Source organism: Bufo gargarizans, chromosome 4 (assembly GCF_014858855.1).
Source record: "Bufo gargarizans isolate SCDJY-AF-19 chromosome 4, ASM1485885v1, whole genome shotgun sequence".
In the NCBI taxonomy this organism is placed as follows: Eukaryota; Metazoa; Chordata; class Amphibia; order Anura; family Bufonidae; genus Bufo; species Bufo gargarizans.
The window spans coordinates 277,196,157-277,220,604 of NC_058083.1; the positions used below are offsets into that span (position 1 = coordinate 277,196,157).

At 44.0% G+C, this 24,448-nt stretch overlaps 1 protein-coding gene across 1 annotated transcript in view; it reads right to left on the minus strand.

Moving 5' to 3' along the window:
* MDN1 (midasin AAA ATPase 1) overlaps window positions 1-24,448 on the minus strand; it is a 281,392-nt gene that overhangs the window by 173,212 nt on the left and 83,732 nt on the right. The window contains exons 18-25 of the mRNA XM_044289668.1: window positions 19,145-19,289; window positions 9,749-9,845; window positions 7,992-8,105; window positions 5,045-5,192; window positions 2,942-3,052; window positions 2,679-2,830; window positions 1,528-1,706; window positions 164-372 (exon numbers count right to left, since the gene is read on the minus strand). Coding sequence (XP_044145603.1) covers window positions 164-372; window positions 1,528-1,706; window positions 2,679-2,830; window positions 2,942-3,052; window positions 5,045-5,192; window positions 7,992-8,105; window positions 9,749-9,845; window positions 19,145-19,289 — 1,155 coding nt within the window. The remainder of the gene's footprint in view (window positions 1-163; window positions 373-1,527; window positions 1,707-2,678; window positions 2,831-2,941; window positions 3,053-5,044; window positions 5,193-7,991; window positions 8,106-9,748; window positions 9,846-19,144; window positions 19,290-24,448) is intronic.

Below are 24,448 nucleotides of genomic sequence, written 5' to 3' on the forward strand. Positions count from 1 at the left end.
ACTCTTTAACTTATACATTTTATAGGATTTATATTATTTTTTAACGGGACTATATAGTGTAGCCTTCTTCGCTAGTTAGCAATGCAAAAAAAACTGAGTGCATGATACAGTGAGAATATCCACCCCTGTCTCTAGTATTTTTCCCCTTAAATCAGAAACAAACCTTTCTTCCACCATAAATGCCTGGTGGATTCTGGGTTGCAAAAAGCATGAACCTTGGATGTGCTTTAACCACTTCCTGGGTTTCAGTAATGAAAAGCTCTCGGTTATCATCCAACAAACGGTTGAGTGCTTCAAGCACATCTGTAGGAGCCAGATTCAACTCATCAAGTATAATCCAGTAACCTTTCCTCATGGCATGAATTAAAACACCTAATGGCAAAAAAATTAAAATAAAAATCTTAGTGACAGAAGAGCAATGTATTTGTTGAAGAGCAAATATGATCAGGAGAATATTTCATGCACAGTAAAGTAATAAAGTAATGCTATTATATCCATCATTGTAAAATGACAATCTACAACCCCAAAAATCTAAAATACGAATAATTTGTAGATCCAATGGCAGGATAACTCAAAAACAATTTTAATTTACAAGGTAATTAAAGGGAACCCGTCACCTGGATTTTGTGTATAGAGCTGAGGACATGGGCTGCTAGATGGCCGCTAGCACATCCGCAATACCCAGTCCCCATAGCTCTGTGTGCTTTTATTGTGTAAAAAAAAAAAATACCGATTTGATACATATGCAAATTAACATAAAAGAGTCATATCTTACTTGTGTGACCAGAGAAGAGAGTCATATTTTCAAGCTCTGACTCATCTTAGGTTAATTTGCATATGTATCAAATCGGTTCTTCTACACAATAAAAGCACACAGAGCTATGGGGACTGGGTATTGCGGTTGTGCTAGCGGCCATCTAGCAACCCATGTCCTCAGCTCTATACACAAAATCCAGGTGACAGGTTCCCTTTAAGATAGAGTTTAAATAAAACCATTCTAAACAATGACTTCATTATTTATCACCAATATAGAAAACACATGGTGGGAGATTATCATCTCCCTACGTACGTGCCGTTTCTCACACCCCCTTCCCAGAAAGTGGCGAGGGAAGCGTAGAAATCCCACCTGTGCCACTTGCTGGGAGAGGGTGGGGCCAGAGGACCATGCACATTTATCTTCTTTTACACCCGTTTTCTGGCATGACTGAAGACTGAAATCTGTAGCTTTCTGTTTAGAAGCAAGGACTACAGGAAGATGCACTTAATTTAGAAGAAGGGCTGCGCCCCACCATAAGTTAAGCTCATCCTCCAGCAGCACAGGAAATATCAAGAGGATACGTTGGTCTTGACAGATCTCACCCATGGGCCAATAAATTGATAGAGAGGTGACTTTTTTTTTGGGGGGGGGGGGGGGAGCTTACCAAATGCAACTAAAGTAAAATAAGAGGTAGCTTAAAACATCACCTTTCTACAATATTAACACTACATGCCAGCAGCAAAATCAACTTGTAGAAATCACAAATTTACCTTCCTGAAATACAAGTTTTCCGGACGCATCTGAAGTATAGCAGCCAATGTACTCCTGGATGTCAGTGTGCTCATGATTATTAATCCTTACACAATGATTGCCACTAGCACAGGCCAACCATCGAATTAGACTAGTTTTACCAACAGAGGTTTCTCCCTGGACAAGCACTGGGTGGTTCCTGAAAAAAACAACGTCATTTGTAGCAAGAATAAACCTGTCATTTTTGAAGAAACAATTCTTGCTGTGTAGATAAATATATGCAGCACTGAGGAAGACACTACATGAATACATGTCTCAAAGTGTCTTAGGGTTACTTATGGAACTTTTAAGTGAAGTCTCCAAATTGATTTGACACCAGGGATTAATAAATGCACTACATTAATGGATACAGAGATTGTATAATCTCCAGTCTCAGCACTACCAATCACTTCACAGAGGGGATCACCGTTCTCATGATCAGTGGGAAATCTTAAGTTTCCTGTGGGCAGGTAATTAACAGTGATGGTCAGTTCGCAGTGTTCGCCAGTAAACACATGCGGGCTGCTATCTTGACTCACCCATCTGGAAATGCACAGATAAGCCCTTGCCTGTGCCGGGAGCTGGTCTGAAATCAAATGCGGTCACCAGGAGCAGGCAGTTCCAAGAACAGCCCGATGAAGGCCCCGGCGTCTGTTCTCGGAACTGCCTGCTCCCAGTGACCGCATTTGATTTCAGACCGGCACTCGGCACAGGTAAGGGCTTACCTGTGCATCGCCGGACAGGTGAGTGAAGATAGCAGCCGGTGAACACTGCGAACTGACCATCACTGGTAATAAATGCCACCCCTCTAACAGTTTTACTAAAAACAGTCACTGTACACCACTACCAGAAGGCTGTTAGTGCAAGCTAGTAGAGGGGGCAGGCGAGGCTTATTTTAGAGGGATGGTATACAAAACGGAAGGGATGGTTGTTTATAACAAAGCAATTCAAATGTTTGCATTATTTTGTAACCAATAAAACTAAAAGAAATTCATTTGCAAAATATGGTAGTGTATCAGAGGAAGTAAAACAAATCTACCAGAATTCTCCACTGCAGAAAATTACATCAATTGAAAAAATTATAAAACAAAGCAAGCAAGTTAAGCACATAAAATATTCATCAATTACATACCCCGCAGAGACAACTCTCACAAGGTCTCGAAGATTCAATTTTACTGACGAGGTTAGGATGTAACTTTCATCTATGGTGGGATCCTTATCTCCCACTGGAATCCAGTATCCTTCTATTTGGACAAACCTGCCTCCACGAGGCTCAGGAAGAGGCTGGAAATAAAGCAGTATTTGTTGATTTTGCTGCATTGTGTGAACCATAGTAAACATATAGAGCTGTCCTAGAGACAAAAGCTGAGCAACAAAGAGCTATGGTGCATATACCTGCTTCAATAATTGTTTAATGTTCCCAGGCACAATGTGGCGACAAATTAATGACTGCACACTAGAATGAGATGCTCTGTCAAGTTGTGTTAGGAAAGAGAGGCAAAATCCCTAAAAGACAAAAAAAAAAAGGAAATAAAATTACAGGTCCTGGCATAATGAAATGTCAAATATTAAAAACACTAAAAAACATATTACAAAAGCAGGGGGGGGGGGGGGAGGATTGTACAAAGGTCAAGGAAATAAAGGCTGGGTTTACACATTTCGATTTTCTCATCCAGTTTTTGGAGTAGAGGATTTAAAAAAAATGGTGAGAGGTAGTATCTGTCTTTTACGCTGGGGCTACACAGCGACATTTGTCATTCAACAAAAAGTTGCAGAAGTAGCGCCAAACAAAAAAATATAAAATATAAGATCTGCAACTGGCTCTCACGAGACTATTTTAGAGCTGTGATTTATCTGCAAAAAGCCAAGAAAAAAAGTCACATGTTGCACGTTGTTTACATTAAAATCAGAGTAAAAGTCCATGCCACACTGCAACACCATTGAGTCATTAGATCCAATTCCGCAGTGTAGCCAGGGCCGCCACCTTAGGTTGCCGGCACACAGTACAGTTTGGGTGCATCAAACACGCATTTACAATGTAGTTAAAGAATTTAGCCAGCTACGATTACTTGCGCACCTTTGGGGGTGGGGTGGGTGGGGGGTATAACAAACACACTTCTTGGGCAGACCAGCAAAGGGAAGCATACTTACCTGCCTTCCAGTGGTGGCTTCCCACTCCTTTTCTCCCTGAGCTCAGCTGCACTCCCAATCGCTGGCTGCAGTGATGAACTGCTCCTCTTGCATCATGTCAAATGGTCACATGAAGCAAGGGGAACAGGTTAGCGCTGCGGCAGGAAATTGGCTGCAGTGGTGTCAAAACGGAGGTTTAAATTCTAGCAGCAGCAAAGGCCAGGAAGAGAAGGGCAGGACAGAAAGCAAGTAAGTATGCTTCTCTTCGCAGGTCCGCCCAAGAGGGGAGAAGTTTGTCAACGGCACTATCCTCTCGAAGTTGCAAAAGCCCTTTAAATCATTTTGATTATTTCTGCTGTGCAGAACACCAGTGTTTAGGATGCAGTCAGTTTCAGCTTTTGCATTTTCGTTTTTACTCCATGCCTCCCAAGAGCTATAACTTCTTTGATTTTTCCATTCATGTAGCCATATATGGGCGTATTTTTAGGGGGACAAACTGCATTTTTTTTTTTAATGGCATTAATCAATTTGACACAGCTTGTATTGGAAAATGGGAAAAAATTATTTGTGGGGTAAAAAAAAAAATGCAATTCAGCCACTTTTTTTTTTTGTGGCTTTCATGGTGCGCTAAAAATGAAATTACAGCCTTTTTTTGCGCGTCAGTATGACAACAAATTCATATTCTTTATATTATGTTTTACTGCTTACATTTTTTTTTTTTTCTTTGCAATGCCATTACCTTTTTTTTTTTTTTTTTTCCTTCTTTCTTCAATCTACATAGGAGTGGGTAGGGCTCATTTTTTATGGGATGAGTAATATTTTGGGTTATGTATCCGAGCCGCCGACCCAAACAACGGTCGTCTGCATGAGGCCTAACTTGTACTTGTTCCAGAACGCAGAAGTTTGTGGAGAACAAGAAGATGTTTTGCTACACAGTTCTTGGCTTTGTAGCACACTAAGGCCCTGCAGCATGGAAACCCAGCCTTAGAGAACCACCTGGTCATGCTAACCACAGCGGTATTCAACAAAGTCATAGTTTTTGTCATTGTTGTTATCGGAAGAGCAGTTTTGCGTGTTACAACACAACTCAACAATTAACAGTGAAAAAGGAAATCAGCCCCTTGGGTCTTCTCCTGTCCCCTGAATATAACAAACCCCACTCATCTGTCCAGGTCCCTGACATTACCCTGTTCCTGGCCGTTTCTGGTCCCCCTAAAACCAGTACGCCGCTTAGCCCTGTGACCGCTGCGGCCAACCACAGCCCTCTTACCTCTTTTTCTATATTTTTATTTCCTCTTAAACCACTTAAAAGAAAAACTTATAAAGTAATAAAGCATGCAAAAATAATAAAAATGCAGATAAATTTACCTCATAAAGGGATCGCTGTATGTTGTTACATGGATTTAAAGCTGCATACCGCAGGGCTCTGCACAATGTACGCAAGCTGAAATGTGGTCTGTGACCAGTGCCATCCACAAGCTCTACAAGAGATTTCTTTCGAATTGTCAAATAAAAGCTAAACACAAAATACAGAAATAAATAAGAAATTAGGTTCCAGTCTCTTACACAAAGCTATTAATGCTTTCCACTGTAAACCTAAAAGCTGAAAATAGTGAATATGTTTGGGGGAAATGAAATGGCACAAGATTTGTAGATGGTGGAAATGACTTTAGAGCTCCTGGGGTATTCTATAAAAGTAAAAAAAAAAAAAAAATATATGAAATCTTCAATTTTAGAGAAGCTATACCAGGGCATACATTGGTATGCAATGCTATTACTGACATTCCAAACTTCTGAATGGGTTTGTAAAAATCCAGTGCACAGGCTACAAACCCATTAATCGAGATTATGCAATGGACTTCTGCAACAAATCTGCCATGTGTGGCTTAAAAAATACATACATATATCCAGTTCAACCTATTACCCAAACACTAAGGCTACCTGCACACATTGCGGATTAAGTACGTTTTTTCAGTGCAGATTCTTGGGTGAATAAAATACAGCATAATACATAATGCAGCACAAGCAAAGTATACAAGATTAGATTTTCGGTGCAGATTTCACGCTCTTCAACAGAAGAGTGAGATCTGTGACAAAATTGCATCAAATCTGCATTAAAAACTTCAAGTAACACATATGGATTTTGATGAGGATCTAGTGCGGAAACGCACAGAAATCTGCAGGGAAATTGGTGCATAATTTGGGCAAGTCTACCCACATCCATGTGCAGGTAACCTAAACAAAAATAATTTTAGGTTAACAAGAGCATGCAACTATATAGCATAACTCACACAACATTTTTTGTAACGATAGTCAATGGTGTCGGAAATGTGAAAGTCGCCCATAAATCCAACTTGGATGGATTTTTTATAAGGCACCTTTCACACAAGCGAGGAGTATTCCACGCGGGTGCAATGCGTGATGCGAACGCATTATGCCCGCACAAAATCCGGACCCATTCATTTCAGTGGGACTGCTTCACGCCAAAAACTGAACGCGATCGCAGACAAAACTGAATGACTGTTTACAAAAACGGGCATTTTTCACTGAATGCATTCGCAACGCATCAGGACCTAATCCGCACACGCTCGTCTGCAAGGGGCCTAACTGAGCAGACGCATGGCTCCGATCAGAACTGCCACTAATGAAATTACTTAGGTGAGGGGGGGGGCGCACCCTGTGACCAATGACTAATACTGGGGGGTTGGCGAACTGCGCCACCAATGATAAGTAACCTTTAATACAGATACAGGAGGCGGGTACAGACGGCACCTGCCTCCTGTATTTGTATTAAAATGATCATTGGTGGCACAGTAGCCAGGTACCTGCTATGCAGGCTGCTTGACTCTGGGGAGGACACACAGGAGGAGGAGGCTGCTGCCGTTCGCCGAGCACACTAGCTGAGACGGCGCAGCGGTAAACGCTCTCCTGTCCCTCCTCCTGCTTTAATATTAGCCAGACATTCAATCGGTGGCAGTGGTGCGGGCAGCTTCAGAGCCTGCTCATTTTATTGGGCTCTACAGTGGCCATATCATAGGAGGGAGGGATTCCCTCCCTCCATCCCGCCTTCTCCACTGACTCGCCTTGGCCACTGAACATGGTGGCGCGCACCAAGCGCCATGTTTTCTCATAAGCGAGCAGCACTGGACGCATTATTGGCATATCAGCCAGGTTACCGTATTTGTCACCCTATAAGATGCACTGGCCCATAAGACGCACCTAGGTTTTTGAGGAGGAAAATAATAAGACATTTTTTTTTATCCAAAAAGGTGTGCTTTTGGTGGGTTTTGAACTAATGGTGGTCTGTGTATGACACTACTATGGGGATCTGTGGATGGCACTGTTATGGGGGGGTGATCTGTGGATGGTACTGTTAAGGGGGTGGGGTGATCTGTGTATGGCACTGTTATGGAGGGGGATCTGTGGATGGCACTGCTATATATGTGTCACCCACAGATCCCCCCCCCACCCCATAACAGAGCCATCCACATATCCCCCACCCCATAATAGTGGCATCCACAGATGCCCTAATATACCAGAGCTAAACCTGTGGGAGGTGTCAGAGGCATGCAAATGCGGCAGGGCTGGTGCGGTCACTGTACTCCGGCCCCGTCGCTCACTCACTGCTTTATTGCCTAAACCTTTTATAATAATAACTTTAATTGAAGTTCCAATCCCCAGCCTCATCTGTACTACTTACTAAATGTCCTGTAGCAGGCAGAGCAGGGCGGGCGGCCGTAACTCACTGATGTCACGTGCCTGCGCCGCCTACTTTATGAATGACGTAGGCGGTGCAGGCACGTGACATCAGCGAGTTACCGCCGGCCACCCATCCTGCTCTGCCTGCTACAGGACATTTAGTAAGTAGTAGAGATGGGGCTGGGGATCGGAACTTCAATGAAAAAGTTATTATTATAAAAGATTTAGGCATTAAGGAAGTGAGTGAGAGGCGGGGCCAGAGTACAGTGACCGCAGCGGCCCCTCCTCCCTCCAGCTGATACCGGGGGGTGGGGGATGTGCGTCTTATGGGACGAAAATCATGAATATCGGCCGATAATATCGGTAAATCAGATAAAAAGGTCAATCCCTAAATAAAAGTAAACCAACTAACTAGCGTTAGACAGCCATGTCTAACTCTGCATCAAATTTATCATTCAGGGTGAGCCACTGTGATAAATATGGTGCATGTCTAAAGTTAAACTGGCTTTTTTAAGTTTACACCATCTACAAACTTAGTAAACCAACAACCGTAGTGTTTAATGGAACATTTCATAGCGTATTTTAAATAAAAGATAATAAATGTTTTTTGTTTCACCTGATTATTCCTAGGACAACAGATTTATCGACATTGAGACCTTTCAAGTAGTCCATGATAAGTATCTGTAAATCTTTTTCATTTTCTAGTTCTTCCACATAAAGTTCAGTAAAACTATAAAAGAAAAACCCAATGTAAAAATCAACTCATAACAGTACAAAAATTTGAATACCTCATATGCACACAGCTCTTCTATATGGACCTGTACAGTGGTGAATGCATCCATCTGTGTGATATAACACACATCTGGTGGCATAAGAAACAGAGCTTGTTAAGAGCTAATTTACATCCCCTTCTTCCCAGAATTCTAGAGGAGCATGTATGGCCTATAAGTCTCCTCACACTGACTAAGGCGCTCTCTCTGTAAAGAGAGATAGTACTTCCCCCCCACCCCCACTACAATATTTTCGAAAACACTGATAAGACTCAAATGTGAAATCAGAGTTTCAGGAGCATAGCATCGTAATAGGCATCTCCGATGGACCCTGGAGGTTGTCCTCATTTTTAGGTTCCTGACAGATCTATAGAAAATAGGATCCTCACATGCCACCTGGCTAAAACTGTCATCCCCTTTACCCTAAAGAGGGGTATGAAGATATCCCCCATCTTATTTTTATGGAAGACCTGACTGATTTGACTGGATTCAATTGCAGTCCACTGATGTTTTTTGTTCCTCACATATTGGTTTTGCATCCTGATCGCCCTTTTGATCAGTGCTCTCTTTCTTGGTAAGCCACTTTTCCATCATTAGACTACTGCCACTTGGTTGTCTTCTTTGTCTTCAATCATAGCGTTTCAAGTTCTTCCCACCAGGTCCCTCAGTGCATCATCCAAGGTAATGTCTCCCATTTATCCTATAACTCCTAAACTTTGTCTTTCCTTGTTGGTTTCCCAATCTATTTCCAGGTAGTGCTTGGAAATTAAATGTGTCTGTTGCAGATTCAACAAGCGGACTATGCTGACTGCCCACACATTCAAATTTTTCTCAATTAAATATAATTTTTTTTTAAACACATTCGCACCTCTAAAACTTGTTGGAAATTTGAAAACTAAAAAAAATAGGCTATGGATTTATAAACGTTTTTATTAGAGTGAAAAAAATTATTGAACATGTGAAAGCTGTACCCAAGTTAACTTATTAACAATAATATGAAATATTAAACTTTCAAATATACAAGACAGGATTCTGGAGTTCAGGGGACCTGTCACCTCTCCTCAGTAACTGCTTGCATTTCCCATTTGTGCTTTCCATTCCATTATTGTTGCTTCTAGAGGTTTACTAATAAATAGCTAGCAGTCTGCTGCAAAGGTACTGCTGGGTGTTACCAGGAACAGGTGTGTCTGACTATTAGATTAGTACTGCTAGTGTCACACTGTGCAGGGACACACCCCTGACTGGTAACACCCAGCAGGGTACCCCCACCATCTGGATCCAACTGACATCTGATCTGGTACAACATGACATCTGTTATAAATAGAAGCCATGCTACAATTGTTAATGTAGCCTTAAATTAGGTATTACAGGCAAAAGAATTTAACACCTATTTCATATGTGAAATGTTAGACCGGTGGACGTCCAACTGATGGTAACTTCCTAGTTTCCCCCATCACTGTGCTTTGCCATTTCCATCAGTATCAGACTGTGAATGAAAGCTTAAGTTGTGAAACCGGGGAGGAACTCAACACCTATTCAATGTATAGCTCATAAGTGCTTTTTGTCAAGGTCAGGATACAAGTATAACTTTTCAAATATTTACCGATTTCTTAATCCAGGTGGTAAGTTTCTCTTGCCCACATCGGTAGCAGGATTCATGCAAGCAAATAATCGAAAGTCAGGATGTCGAATCAGAGGCTCTGTGTAAAAGTAGAAAAAAATAAAATAAAATATTTAAAAAAAAACACGAATCTGAAACCTTTAAAGGGGTTATCAAAGTTATTTTTTGTTCTATGTTCCTAACTAGGCAAATGTAACAGCTTTCCAATTAACTCACTTTATCTCCAGTGGCTGGTTTCTCACATTTCACTGAGGATCACATGACCTGTGATGTAAGCTTCTCTCCCTGCGCTGATAAAGGTCGTTTACAAGCCTGTAAACGAGACGTCTACTCTCTGCTAGGATTTTTAACCCCTTCAGCTGCACAGCTCTGCAGGCAGTGAGGAGACAATGCTGGGCACTTGAGCTGACATACTAGAGAGAGCATTGCACAAGAAGGTAGGGGGAAGATCCTGTGTGTATTAGCAGTGTCATTATACAGGTGGGACATGTAGTTCTACACTTACAAGTTGCTGTTAATTCTCCCAGCACTCAGGGCAGATCTTGTATCCACTCCCTTAGCAGTGTCATTATACAGCTTGGACTTTTAGTCCTACACATACAACATGCTGCAGTCTCTCCCAACAGGCAGACATGTCACTCAGGGCAGCACTTTTATTCACTCCCTTAGCAGTGCAGGGGCAGAGTTTTTATTGCATGTAAACAAAGGGCCAGAAAAGAATCAGGGAAATGAGGAAACATACAGTACAGACCAAATGTTTGGACACACCTTCTCATTCAAAGAGTTTTCTTTATTTTCATGACTATGAAAATTGTAGATTCACACTGAAGGCATCAAAACTATGAATTAACACATGTGGAATTATATACATAACAAACAAGTGTGAAACAACTGAAAATATGTCATATTCTAGGTTCTTCAAAGTAGCCACCTTTTGCTTTGATTACTGTTTTGCACACTTCTTGGCATTCTCTTGATGAGCTTCAAGAGGTAGTCACCTGAAATGGTTTTCACTTCACATGTGTGCCCTGTCAGGTTTAATAAGTCGGATTTCTTGCCTTATATATGGGGTTGGGACCACCTGAGGAGAAGTCAGGTGGATACACAGCTCATAGTCCGACTGAATAGACTGTTAGAATTTGTATTATGGCAAGAAAAAAGCAGCTAAGTAAAGAAAAACGAGTGGCCATCTTTACTTTAAGAAATGAAGGTCAGTCAGTCAGCTGAAAAATTGGGAAAACTTTGAAAGTAAGGGCTATTTGACCATGAAGGAGAGTGATGGGGTGCTGTGCCAGATGACCTGGCCTCCACAGTCACCGGACCTGAACCCAATCGAGATGGTTTGGGGTGAGCTGGACCACAGAGTGAAGGCAAAAGGGCCAACAAGTGCTAAGCATCTCTGGGAACTCCTTCAAGACTGTTGGAAGACCATTTCAGGTGACTACCTCTTGAAGCTCATCAAGAGAATGCCAAGAATGTGCAAAGTAATCAAAGCAAAAAGGTGGCTACTTTGAAGAACCTAGAATATGACATATTTTCAGTTGTTTCACACTTGTTTGTTATGTATATAATTCCACATGTGTTAATTCATAGTTTTGATGTCTTCATGGTCATGAAAATAAAGAAAACTCTTTGAATGAGAAAAGGAGATTTTTGTATAACTTACCAGTAAAATCTCTTTCTCGCTCTTCATTGGGGGACACAGAGACCTTGGGTATAGCTATGTCCTCTAGGAGGCGTTGACACTAGTAAAAGCTGTTGCTTCCTCCCCTGGCAGCTATACCCCCTCCAGCCTGGAGAGAGAGCTTCAGTTTGTGAGAAGCAGTAGGAGAAGCAAGCTAAGAAAAAACACGGAACACCAACCATGGCAAAGGACCCAACGGGCTCAAACCATCAACTGCCACAACTGTGACCAAACAACAATACTGGGTGGGTGCTGTGTCCCCCAATGAAGAGCGAGAAAGAGATTTTACTGGTAAGTTATACAAAAATCTCCTTTTCTCGCCCATATTCATTGGGGGACACAGAGACCTTGGGACGTCCAAGAGCAGTCCACAAGGGGGGGGGAAAGAAACACAGACCCATGGAGCCAGCGTCCCTGCAGGCAACAGAGAACTGCTGCCTGCAAGACCAAGCTTCCAGAGGCGGTGCCCGCCGATGCATAAGTATGCACCTGACAAATCTTTGTGAATGAGCGGAAAGAGGGCAGTAGCCGCCCCGCACAACTGCACGGCCGAACCTTGAACCATCCGAGCCCAAGAGCGCTAACCCCTCTGGTGAAAGGAGCCGCAACACTGAAGGGTGGAACCCTGCCCCGGGGACAGAAAGTTCAAACAAATGCAGACGTGCAATTGACACCCTGGAGGCCGCCAATGTTATGCGAGGACCCTCCGGAAAGACAAAAACAAGGCGAGCACGTACGCCGGAAGGAACTGGAGGCTGACAAATAAACAGTCAGAGCCCTGACAACGGCCAAATGACCCAACTCCCTTTCCCAGGGTGTGAAGGGGAGGGACGCAGTGATGGAAGGCCAGATTCTTCATTGAGATGAAAATCAGAGACCACCGTCGGGAGAAAGGAAGAACGGCCCCAGGGAAGCTCCTACCCCTGGCAGAACCAGGACAGGTTCAAGGGGAGAATTCCGGAGTGCTAAAAAGACCAAGGTCTGATCCCAAGGCGGTAAAAGGAGGACGGCATGGAGGAACCGTACGGCCATTCCCTGTAGGAAGGAATTGTGGACCCCGGGTGGGTCAGAGGACGCTGGAAGGCCACACAGTGCCGAACCAACCCAGCCAAGACTAAAGCCCAAGCAAAAAACCCCGGATCCACCCCTGCTAAGGGGAAGCGCTCCATGGAAACGGAAGTGGTCCACCAATGTCCCCCCGAGCCGACCAGGTTTAACGGGAGACTGAGAAGCTGCCTGAATGAGGCATGTCCAACCGCAAGCCAGGAATCAACCATTGGACAGTCAAAGTAGTGACGACATGAGAATCATTGACGGAAGAATTCCGTTAGCGACCGTGTATCGACGGTGTAGCAAAACCGCTTGACGGAAGCAAACAACCAAAACAAGATTAGAGAGAAAAACTTCTGCCTCAAGGAGGAAGAATAGAAGGGGAGTCCCGTTCCAGGAACAAAACTCCATCAACAGACGCGACAGCACCCCCGCACATCCTGGCGTGGGGAGTCTCACAGTCTAGTCACGGAATGCGCAGTGAAAAGGCATGACTACATCGGACAGACATGCCGACACCAGTCAAGTATCAAGAGAGGTAGTGGTACACACTGGTAGCGCGCCCAGGACCAACGGTAGAAGTCACCTGTAGAAGGAGGAATATAGGAAAAGTCACAGGCCAATAGTCGGTCCGGAACGAGACCGAAAAAAAAAAAAACACAGAACCAAAAAACCCTGCATCACATAGATGAGGGGGAGTAGCAACAGAGGAACCACCAAGGTTTGCGGAATGGCCGTGAACCCCGAGCCAGAGAAGGAAGAACGGAAAGAGAAAGGGAGAAGGACGAAGCCCGTTCCCCATCCGAGACCAGCAGTATACAGAAGTAGCCACCGGATGATAGCAGTGATGCCATACTCCGCCAAAGGAGGAGCCTACGCAGCGTACGCCACCGAATACGGAGACAGAAGAATCCATCAACTGACGAGGGAGCCGTACAGGAGGAGCCAGATTACGCAACGGCTACTGCAGGACCCCCATACCGTAGAGCAATCCGGTAGAAGCCACGGTACCATACCGCCCCAGGGAAGGAGAGCTAACTTTAAACGCTCCACCCGGGAATGGCGCTGAACAGGAACAACCGCCCAGCAAGCGTCAGGGTAGAACCCCTATCTGATAGAATGCCCCACTGTAGCGACTGCGAACGCTAGTACCCGCACAGGCTCAACAGGCTGCAAAGCTAAACCAGAGTGCCAACCCAAACACTTCCCACATCAGGAATGGTGGAAGAGAGTAAGGAGTCAGTGTAACACTTGGCCCGTTGGCACGTAATCACCATATATGTGCAATGGTGTACGCACCACTACTGACGCGGACAATACCGTTACCGACTGGGACAATGGAAACCCATAGAGATGGGAGTCTCTAGGACACAAGTGGTTTTGGGCAGGAGTTATAATCCTGCCCAAAACCAGCCCCAAAGGAACACAATGAGGAATAGCCACCGTATGCACTGGCGGGACTCATATAGTACTAGAGTAAGCGTACCGAGCACCGTCAAGTACCGACTGTTGCCACGCCCCCTAATGAAATAAGCGCAGGCACCTAGAGCCGTGGCGCAGTTGAATTGCAGAATCTGAAGATGTACAGATACTCCCCCGCTAGTGATCACTAGCGAAAGAGGGTAAGGCAAGTAGTAAGAACAGTGACGTGCAACACTCCGTCTAAGGAAGGATAGTGCGACAGTCGGACCGTATCCAAACTGGTGCCACAGGCAGACACCCCACCAAGAAGGGGGGTTAATACCCACGGTGAGAACAAGTGCATATGGCAATCCTGTACCCTATGGGAGAGCAATTAGCACCCGAGAAAGGAGGAAATGTATACAGTACCCCTTGTAACCAGTGAGAATGGAATCGCTCCACCAATGGAAGGAGCTAATGAATACGGCAGGTACTGAACCCAGTGGAGGTACAATTCCGCCACCTACAGAAGGGGGAACGCACTGAAAATAGTGTTATTGTACCTAGTCCACCTATGGCAGGGGACAAAGTATAAAGGTGAAAACCGTATCGTAGTAGTGCAATTATACCGCCTAAGGAAGGGGGAAATGCCCCGACGAGTGCTACTGGCCACCGTAGACGCAACCTAAGGAGATTGATTCGGATTCACGTCAAGGCCCGAATCAGTGATTCCCCTCACCCCCCCTCCCTTGGTCGGACCCACTCCCGTGAGAGAGGGTGCACCTGAGCGTGACCCTGGGAGGAAGGGAGGGGGTGTGGAGATATCGAGGAGAAGACGACCTGCTGTGGTCCGCTTGCGCGCAGGTATACGCATTAGAAAACCGCCCTTAGCAGTTGCGGACTGCGCAGTTGGGGGCTTATCAACCAAACTACCTGGGGGTGGATTGGGAACAGAGGTCCTGTATACAAAAGGAACCTGCGGAGAATTATCAACCCAACAACCCTAGAGGGTGGATTGGGAATGTCCAGTTTTCCCCCACTGGAATCGCGCAGGCGGGGAATTATCAACCAAACGACCCCATGGGGTGGATTGGGAATTCCAGAGGTTCTCCACAGTATGGCTCAGGTAGAGAATATCGACCAAACGGCACCGGAGGACGGATTGGGATCCCGCAGAGATCCTTAACTGAATTGCGCAGGTGGAGAATTACGGGAATACTTCAGCTGTCCTCCTGTGAGTTGCGAAGGTGGAGAGTTATCAACCAAACGACCCCGGAGGGTGGAATGGGAATTCCAGAGGTTCTCCGCTGTATTGAGCCGGTGGAGAATTATCAACCAAACGACCCCGGAGGGTGAATTGGGAATTGCGGAGGCTCTCCACTGTATTGAACAGGTGGAGAATTATCAACCAAACGACCCCGGAGGGTGGAATGGGAGTTCCAGAGGCTCTCCGCTGTATTGAACAGGTGGAGAATTATGAACCAACGACCCCGGAGGGTGGAGCAAAGCTCCCCCTGAGGGTGGGTTGGGAACTGTCAGAGGTCCTCCACTGGTCTACGCAGGAGGAGGATTATCAACCAAACGGCCCAGAGGGCGGAGTGGGAAACTACGGTAAGAGAGGTCGTCACATGTCCGGGGCAGGACACGGGCCCATTTTTGTGCCGCACAGTCAGAGTGGACATGACTGAGGGGAGTAGGGCCTGAATGGAGGTAGACATTTATTTTCAGCTTCATTTATTTATTTTTTTTATTTTTATTTTTTTAAACTGGTCTGCCTAGCCTCAAGTGGACAAGAGGCAGGAAGGGGTTAACAGTGCAATAAGCAATTTTTCCAGGCCATCTAACCCCTGATAATCCGGAGCTGGCCCAACAGAAGTGGCTGGCCGGGAAGGGTTAACCAATAACGACTTTAAGTCCAGGGGCGGTGCTGATGGGGGCGGGGCAGCGGGAGCTAGGCGGGAAGAATTCGCGCCCGCCCGCCACCCTCCCCCTCTGGGTCGCGGCCTAGCAGGTCGCGAAACCAGGGCCTAAAGTTCCGATGCTCAGCCACCCCGGACCCTCCCCCTCTGTACTGTAAGTCAGCCGGAGGGTGGAGGGACCCGGAGCGGAGCGCGACACACATCCCGCCTGAGAAGCCGCACCGCGGCCGGGATGACAACAGGGGAAGGAAGCCTATAGGCCCCAAGAGAAGCCGGGGCCTAAATTTTCAGCGGCGCCCGGAGGACCGGGATGTTCACCCCGCGGCCGGAATCGTGACAGCCGGAGGACCATGTTAAGTAAGTGCCCCGCGGCGCGAGACTACCGCAAGGGGTCAGATGTCCGCGATCGGCCAGGGGCATTAACCCTTTCGGAGCTGCGTGCTTGACGCCTGCTCCCGAAAGAGTAAAATGAAGGATACTGCCGCCAGAAAAACAAGTGGAGACGGACTGCGCTCCAGTCTTTCGCCGGAGGTGCCCGGGGAGAAGATACATTAACCCTCTATGAGCCGAAAGCAGTCGGCCTAGAGGGCAAGTGAGAGGGGGGCCGCGTGTCGCATGGCGCCCGCCGGATTAACCCCTTCTCTCTTTAGGGGTCTTGTCATAGTTGAATAAAGCCCCCTGGCCGTCACCCAGACTTTCAAAGATGGAGGGAGGGGGAAGAGGTCTTCATACTCACCTAGTCCCATGTACTCACCTCTCTCATCCTCTTCTCTTCACCCTCCCTAAGTGGACCCTCAAGGTCACCTTCTCCAGCAGGGTCACGTCCTCAGCAGCTGGCACCGGAGTGGCAGGCGTCTGGTATGGCGGGAGGGTCTTCTCTTTGGCGGACCTAGGTGACCCCTTGGCTGGCGGGATGCAGGGGAGCGAGGCTGCCCTGGTCCACTTTGTCTTCTGTGGGGGAGGCAGCAGTGCGGAATCGGCACTGGCGCAACTCGACCCCGGGAGAACAGGGAGGCGAGGCGACCACTGTTGTCCCATCTGAAAAGGAAGAAAAAAATAAAATCTTCAGGAGATCCCTGCAGAGCAGGGAGGTCTTGCCTCCTAGTGAAACTAGAAAAAACTGAAGCTCTCTCTCCAGGCTGGAGGGGGTATAGCTGCCAGGGGAGGAGCCAACAGCTTTTACTAGTGTCAACGCCTCCTAGAGGACATAGCTATACCCAAGGTCTCTGTGTCCCCCAATGAATATGGGCGAGAAAGTGTGTCCAAACTTTTGGTCTGTAGTGTGTGTGTATATATTATATAAAAATATATATATATATATATATATATATATTTTGCATAAAACTTGCTTAGCTCAGTTATATATCAGATTTTCAATGCTATATTATTTTTTTTCATAACTCGGACAACCCCTTTAAGCCTCATTCACACATTTGCGGATTTTCGTGGACCACGGTCCATGAAAACCTGTCCTGCTGAGTGCACGACCGCAAGGAGTCATGGTTGCTACGACGTCATGCTCTTCGTGCCGCCACTGTACAGTAATACACTTGCATGATCACACAAGTATAAGGTAATGTCGCACTCGAATGAGGTAGGAATCCAATAAGAGGTGCTCCCACTATCAGACAACACCCAGTCTGAAAGTATGAAATGAATAAATAAGATTAAAGTGGGGCACACTCTTTAAAGTAAAGGGATCTTTAATGGTCTATACAATAATACACAGTAAGTTGATAATACAATGATGAATAAAAAAGATGAATAAAAAAAAGTGGTGACTTTATAAGACTAAAATAAAATTAAATTACAATGAATAAGACATAAATCCCATTAAATATGCTAAAATATTCATATAATATTCAAAAAATAATCGATGTAAGATATATAATAGCAATGAAATCCTGCACTGATAATTATAAGTGCATCTGAGAAAAGTGAATCTTGATTAAAACCAGTCTTTTGTATCTCTATTGGAGATAACTCCAATAGAGATACAAAAGACTGGTTTTAATCAAGATTCACTTTTCTCAGATGCACTTATAATTATCAGTGCAGGATTTCATTGCTATTATATATCTTACATCGATTATTTTTTGAATATTATATGAATATTTTAGCATATTTAATGGGATTTATGTCTTATTCATTGTAATTCAATTTAATTTTATTTTATTTTAGTCTTATAAAGTCACCACTTTTTTTTATTCATCTTTTTTATTCATCATTGTATTATCAACTTACTGTGTATTATTGTATAGACCATTAAAGATCCCTTTACTTTAAAGAGTGTGCCCCACTTTAATCTTATTTATTCATGATCACACAAGTGTATTACTGTACAGTGGCGGAGGCACGAAGTGCACGGCGTCATATCAACCAATGAGGCTCGTGCACTCAGCAGGACGGCAGGCCAGGTTATCCTAGACAGTGGTCCATGAAAATCCACGTATGTGTGAATGAGGCCTTACTCCGGAATCATTATTAATCATGTAGGCAGAGCGTGCAATATATTATTCTCAGCATTACTAATTAGATGTTGTGTCCAAGGGTGCAGGTGCAATGAAATAAGTGTGCATAATGAAATTTTTTCCAAAGCAGATCTGGGAGCACAATAGTATGCTGGCCAGGTCTTTAAAGATGGTGCCCGCTCCTGAGCAAAGCGAGTGCCATAGCCGTGGGTGGCCTGCTGTTTCTTATAGCAGACACCCGCGGCTAATGTCCGCAACCAGCATTAATGCCGATCGCGGACATTTAACCCCTCTTCTGTGGGAGAATTTTCTAGGCATGCTGTGTGACCTGTGCAGGTCGCCTATTGGGAATGGTGGATCTGGTATTACATGTATATATAGGTCATATCTGTCATAGTAATCCTGCCTGTAATGATAAGCAGATAACTGCAATAAAGTGATCTGTAGTGTCTAAGAACTTGCGCCTATTAGGCTTAGCGGCCAGTGCCAAAACTTAAAAATAACTAACATAAATTTAAAAATATAGTTTAACACAGACATGATTTAAACTATAGGTCATTTTCTGATGACACATTCCCTTTAAAAGCACTTCTAGCTGAGCAGCTCTTTCTTTTGCTCTCAGATTTAAATTGAGAGGGCTGTTACATTAAAATTAAGTCCTAAGATTTTGCCTGAAAACCATCCATTTTGTAAGCCACTTCAATTTGCTCAACAGCAATTAGTGTTGAAGATGACCGACATGGAGGGAACTACTAGTTTATAGTAATGCTAGTTATCTTTGAAGTTTAAAACAAAGTTATTGATGATTTAAATGCAAACATAAAAAGGTGTAAAAGAAGCCAAAGTACAATACCTGTATCACCTCTGTCGAGCAAAACAAGTGAACCTGATGAGCCCTCAAGTAAACCACACAAGCACTCCAGTGTTTCAGCAGCTGCCAAGTTAATTTCATCCAATAAAATCCACTCTCCTTTCTTTACAGCCTGAGCTAAAGTACCCTAAGGGAAAAACAGGATATGATAGGGTAACAGGAAGAATAAAGTGAACAATATGAGTATTCCCATCTGGAACATTGATGGCATATCACTTGAATGCTAAAGAAAAAAACTGGTAGAAGTGCCTTTAAGGAGTTAAAATTAAACTCAACTCATTCACTTCAATGCTAAGGAACACTGGGTCTTCACTTGAGGGAGCAGGACCTGACTCTCCCAGCGCCATGACGTCACTTGTCAAAACCATGCTGGGAGCAACCGGTCCTACTTTATAAAAAGTAAAAAAAAAAATAAAATCATCCACTTAAGATCGAGAGAACACTGGTTCTGCACTAAAGAGTGCAGAGCCAGTGTTCTCTCAATCTTAACCCCTTAAGGACACAGCCTTTTTACACCTTAGGACCAGGCCATTTTTTGCAAATCTGACCAGTGTCACTATAAGTGCTGATAACTTTAAAACTCTTTGACTTATCCAGGCCGTTCTGAGATTGTTTTTTCGTCACATATTGTACTTCATGACACTGGTAAAATGAAGTTAAAAAAAAATTTTTTTTTGCACCAAAAAATACCTAATTTAACAAAAATCTTGAAAAATTTGCAAATTTCAAAGTTTCAGTTTCTCTACTTCTGTAATACATAGTAATACCCCTAAAAATTGTGATGCCTTTACATTCCCCATATGTCTACTTCATGTTTGAATTATTTTGGGAATGATATTTTATTTTTTGGGGATGTTACAAGGCTTAGAAGTTTAGAAGCAAATCTTGAAATTTTTCAGAAATTTACAAAAACCCAATTTTTAGGGACCACTACAGCTCTGAAGTCACTTTGCGAGGCTTACATAATAGAAACCACCCAAAAATGACCCCATTCTATAAACTACACCCCTCAAGGTATTCAAAACTGATTTTACAAACTTCGTTAACCCTTTAGGTGTTGCACAAGAGTTATTGGCAAATGGGGATGAAATTTGAGAATTTCATTTTTTTGGCTAATTTTCCATTTTAACCCATTTTTTCCACTAACAAAGCAAGGGTTAACAGCCAAACAAGACTGTATCTTTATTGCCCTGACTCTGCCGTTTACAGAAACACCCCATATGTGGCCGTAAACTACTGTACGGCCACACAGCGGGGCGTAGAGTGAAAGGTGCGCCATATGGTTTTTGGAAGACAGGTTTTGCTGGACTGTTTTTTTGACTCCATGTCCCATTTGAAGCCCCCTGATGCACCCCTAGAGTAGAAACTCCATAAAAGTGACCCCATCTAAGAAACTACACCCCTCAAGGTATTCAAAACTGATTTTACTAACTTCACTAACCCTTTAGGTGTTGCACAAGAGTTATTGGCAAATGGGGATGAAATTTGAGAATTTCATTTTTTTGCCTAATTTTCCATTTTAACCCATTTTTTCCACTAACAAAGCAAGGGTTAACAGCCAAACAAGACTGTATCTTTATTGCCCTGACTCTGCCGTTTACAGAAACACCCCATATGTGGCCGTAAACTACTGTACGGGCACACAGCGGGGCGTAGAGTGAAAGGTGCGCCGTATGGTTTTTGGAAGGCAGGTTTTGCTGGACAGTTTTTTTGACACCATGTCCCATTTGAAGCCCCCCTGATGCACCCCTAGAGTAGAAACTCCAAAAAAGTGACCCCATCTAAGAAACTACACCCCTCAAGGTATTCAAAACTGATTTTACAAAGTTTGTTAACCCTTTAGGTGTTGCACAAGATTTAATGGAAAATAGAGATACAATTTCAAAATTTCACTTTTTTGGCAGATTTTCCATTTTAATATTTTTTTTCCAGTTACAAAGCAAGGGTTAACAGCCAAACAAAACTCATTATTTATGGCCCTGATTCTGTAGTTTACAGAAACACCCCATATGTGGTCGTAAACTGCTGTACGGGCACACGACAGGGCGCAGAAGGAAAGGAATGCCATACGGTTTTTGAAAGGCAGATTTTGCTGGACTGGTTTTATTGACACCATGTCCCATTTGAAGCCCCCCTGATGCACCCCTAGAGTAGAAACTCCATAAAAGTGACCCCATCTAAGAAACTACACCCCTCAAGGTATTCAAAACTGATTTTACAAAGTTTGTTAACCCTTTAGGTGTTGCACAAGATTTAATGGAAAATAGAGATACAATTTCAAAATTTCACTTTTTTGGCAGATTTTCCATTTTAATATTTTTTTTTCCAGTTACAAAGCAAGGGTTAACAGCCAAACAAAACTCATTATTTATGGCCCTGATTCTGTAGTTTACAGAAACACCCCATATGTGGTCGTAAACTGCTGTACGGGCACACGACAGGGCGCAGAAGGAAAGGAATGCCATACGGTTTTTGGAAGGCAGATTTTGCTGGACTGGTTTTATTGACACCATGTCCCATTTGAAGCCCCCCTGATGCCCCCCTAGAGTAGAAACTCCAAAAAAGTGACCCCATTTTAGAAACTACGGGATAAGGTGGCCGTTTTGTTGGTACTAGTTTAGGGTACATATGATTTTTGGTTGCTCTATATTACACTTTTTGTGCGGCAAGGTAACAAGAAATAGCTTTTTTGGCACCGTTTTTTTTTTGTTATTTACAACATTCATCTGACAGGTTAGATCATGTGGTAATTTTATAGAGCAGGTTGTCACGGACGCGGCGATACCTAATATGTATACAATTTTTTTTATTTATGTAAGTTTTACACAATGAATTAATTTTTAAAACAAAAAAAAGTTTTAGTGTCTCCATAGTCTAAGAGCCATAGTTTTTTTTAGTTTTTGGGCGATTATCTCAAGTAGGGTCTCATCTTTTGCGTGATGAGATTACGGTTTTATTGGCACTATTTTGGGGTGCATATGACTTTTTGATCGCTTGCTGTTACACTTTTTGTGAAGTAAGATGACAAAAAATTGCTTTTTTTACACCGTTTTTTTTTTTTTTTTTTACGGTGGTCATCTGAGGGGTTAGGTCATGTGATATTTTTATAGAGCCGGTCGATACGGACGCAGGCGATACCCAATATGTATACTTTTTTTTATTTATGTAAGTTTTACACAATGATTTCATTTTTGAAACAAAAAAAATCATGTTTTAGTGTTTCCATAGTCTAAGGCTGGGTTCACACGGGCGTGTCCGGATTAGGTCCGGATGCGTCCCGGTGTATTGCGGCAAACCCGCGCGATTAGGTACGCAATTGCAGTCAGTTTTGACTGCGATTGCGTTCCGATGTTCAGTTTTTATCACGCGGGTGCAATGTGTTTTGCACTCGCGTGATAAAAGACCGACTGTGGTACCCAGACCCGAACTTCTTCACAGAAGTTCAGGTTTGGGTTAGTTGTAGTGTAGATTGTATTATTTTCCCTTCTAACATGGTTATAAGGGAAAATAATAGCATTCTGAATACAGAATGCTTAGTACAAGGTCAATTGAGGGTTAAAAAAAATAAAAGAAATTAACTCACCTTGTCCTCTTCATCGCGCAGTTCCCGGTCTCTTCTGATGAGCTGTCTGCTAAAGGACCTTTGGTGACGTCAGATCACATGCTCCAATCACATGGTACATCACCACGGTGATGTACCATGTGATTGGAGCATGTGATCTGACGTCACCAAAGGTCCTTTAGCCGACAGCTCATCAGAAGAGACCGGGAACTGCGCGATGAAGAGGACAAGGTGAGTTAATTTCTTTTATTTTTTTTAACCCTCAATTGACGTTGTACTAAGCATTCTGTATTCAGAATGCTATTATTTTCCCTTATAACCATGTTAGAAGGGAAAATAATACAGTGAATAGACTGTCACCTAGCAACCATGAGTGAAAATCGCACCGCATCCGCACTTGCTTGCGGATGCTTGCGATTTTCACTCAGCCCCATTCATTTCTATGGGGCCTGTCCTGCGTTACAAACGCAGAATATAGAGCATGCTGCGATTTTAAAGCATTGCAGAAGTGATGCGTGAAAAAAATCGCTCATGTGCACAGCCCCATAGAAATGAATGGTGCCGGATTCAGTGCGGGTGCAATACGTTCACCTACCGCATTGCACCCGCGCGGAAATCTCGCCCGTGTGAACTCAGCCTAAGAGCCATAGTTTTTTCAGTTTTGGGGCGATTATCTTGGGTAGGGTATGATTTTTGCGGGATGAGATGACTGTTTGATTGTTACAATTTTGGAGTACATACAACTTTTTTGATCACTTTTATTAACTTTTTGGGGAAGTAAGGTGGGCAAAATTTCTATTTCATCATAGTTTTTAATTTTTTATTTTTATGGCGTTTACCGTTTGGGTAAAGTAACATGACAGTTTTATAGATCAGGTCGTTACGGACGCGGCGATACCAAACATGTGTAGGGAATTTCATTTTTTTTTTTTTTTAATCAGTGATAAATGTGTTTTTTGATTTTTACTTTATTTTCACTTTTTTTCACTTTCTTTTTGACCCAGACCCACTTGGTTCTTGAAGATCCAGTGGGTCTGATGTCTGTATAATACAGTACAGTACAATATATAGTACTGTACTGTATTTTACACTTTGTCTGAACAGATCTATGCCTTTCAGCACAGATCTGTTCAGCACCATGGACAGCAGGACGCCTGAGAAGGCGTCCTGTTGCCATGGGAACCTTCCCCGTCTGCTCAGTTATGGTCAGAACTGCGCAGACGGGGAAGGGTAAGGACGGGGCTTGGGGGGCTGCCTGGGAGCTCTCTCCCTCTCCATTCGGAGGGGCTGCAAAGGCACAGCAGCCCCCTGATGGGAGGGGGAGGGAGCTCCCTGCGCTGTTAACCTTTTCCATACAGCGGTCCGTATGGAAAGGGTTAAACGGCTGACATCGCATCACCGATGTCAGCCGTTTATACCAGGGTGCCAGCAATGTGCTGGCACCCTGGTATACCCACTAGACGCCAACGATTACGCAATGGGAGGCGGGCGGGGGATCGCGATCCCGCCTGCAGCACCGCCCGCCTCCCGCACCGCCCGCAACCCTCCCCCTGCACCTCCCACCCGGCAAAAATCACTAAGGGGTGCAGGGGGGAGGGATACAGATGCATTTTAGGAATACTAAAGTTTCTGATCCCCGCGGTCAGGGACCGCGGGGATCAGAAACTGCAGAAATCGCAGCAAACCGCAGGTCTGAATTGACCTGCGGTTTGCCGCGATCGCCG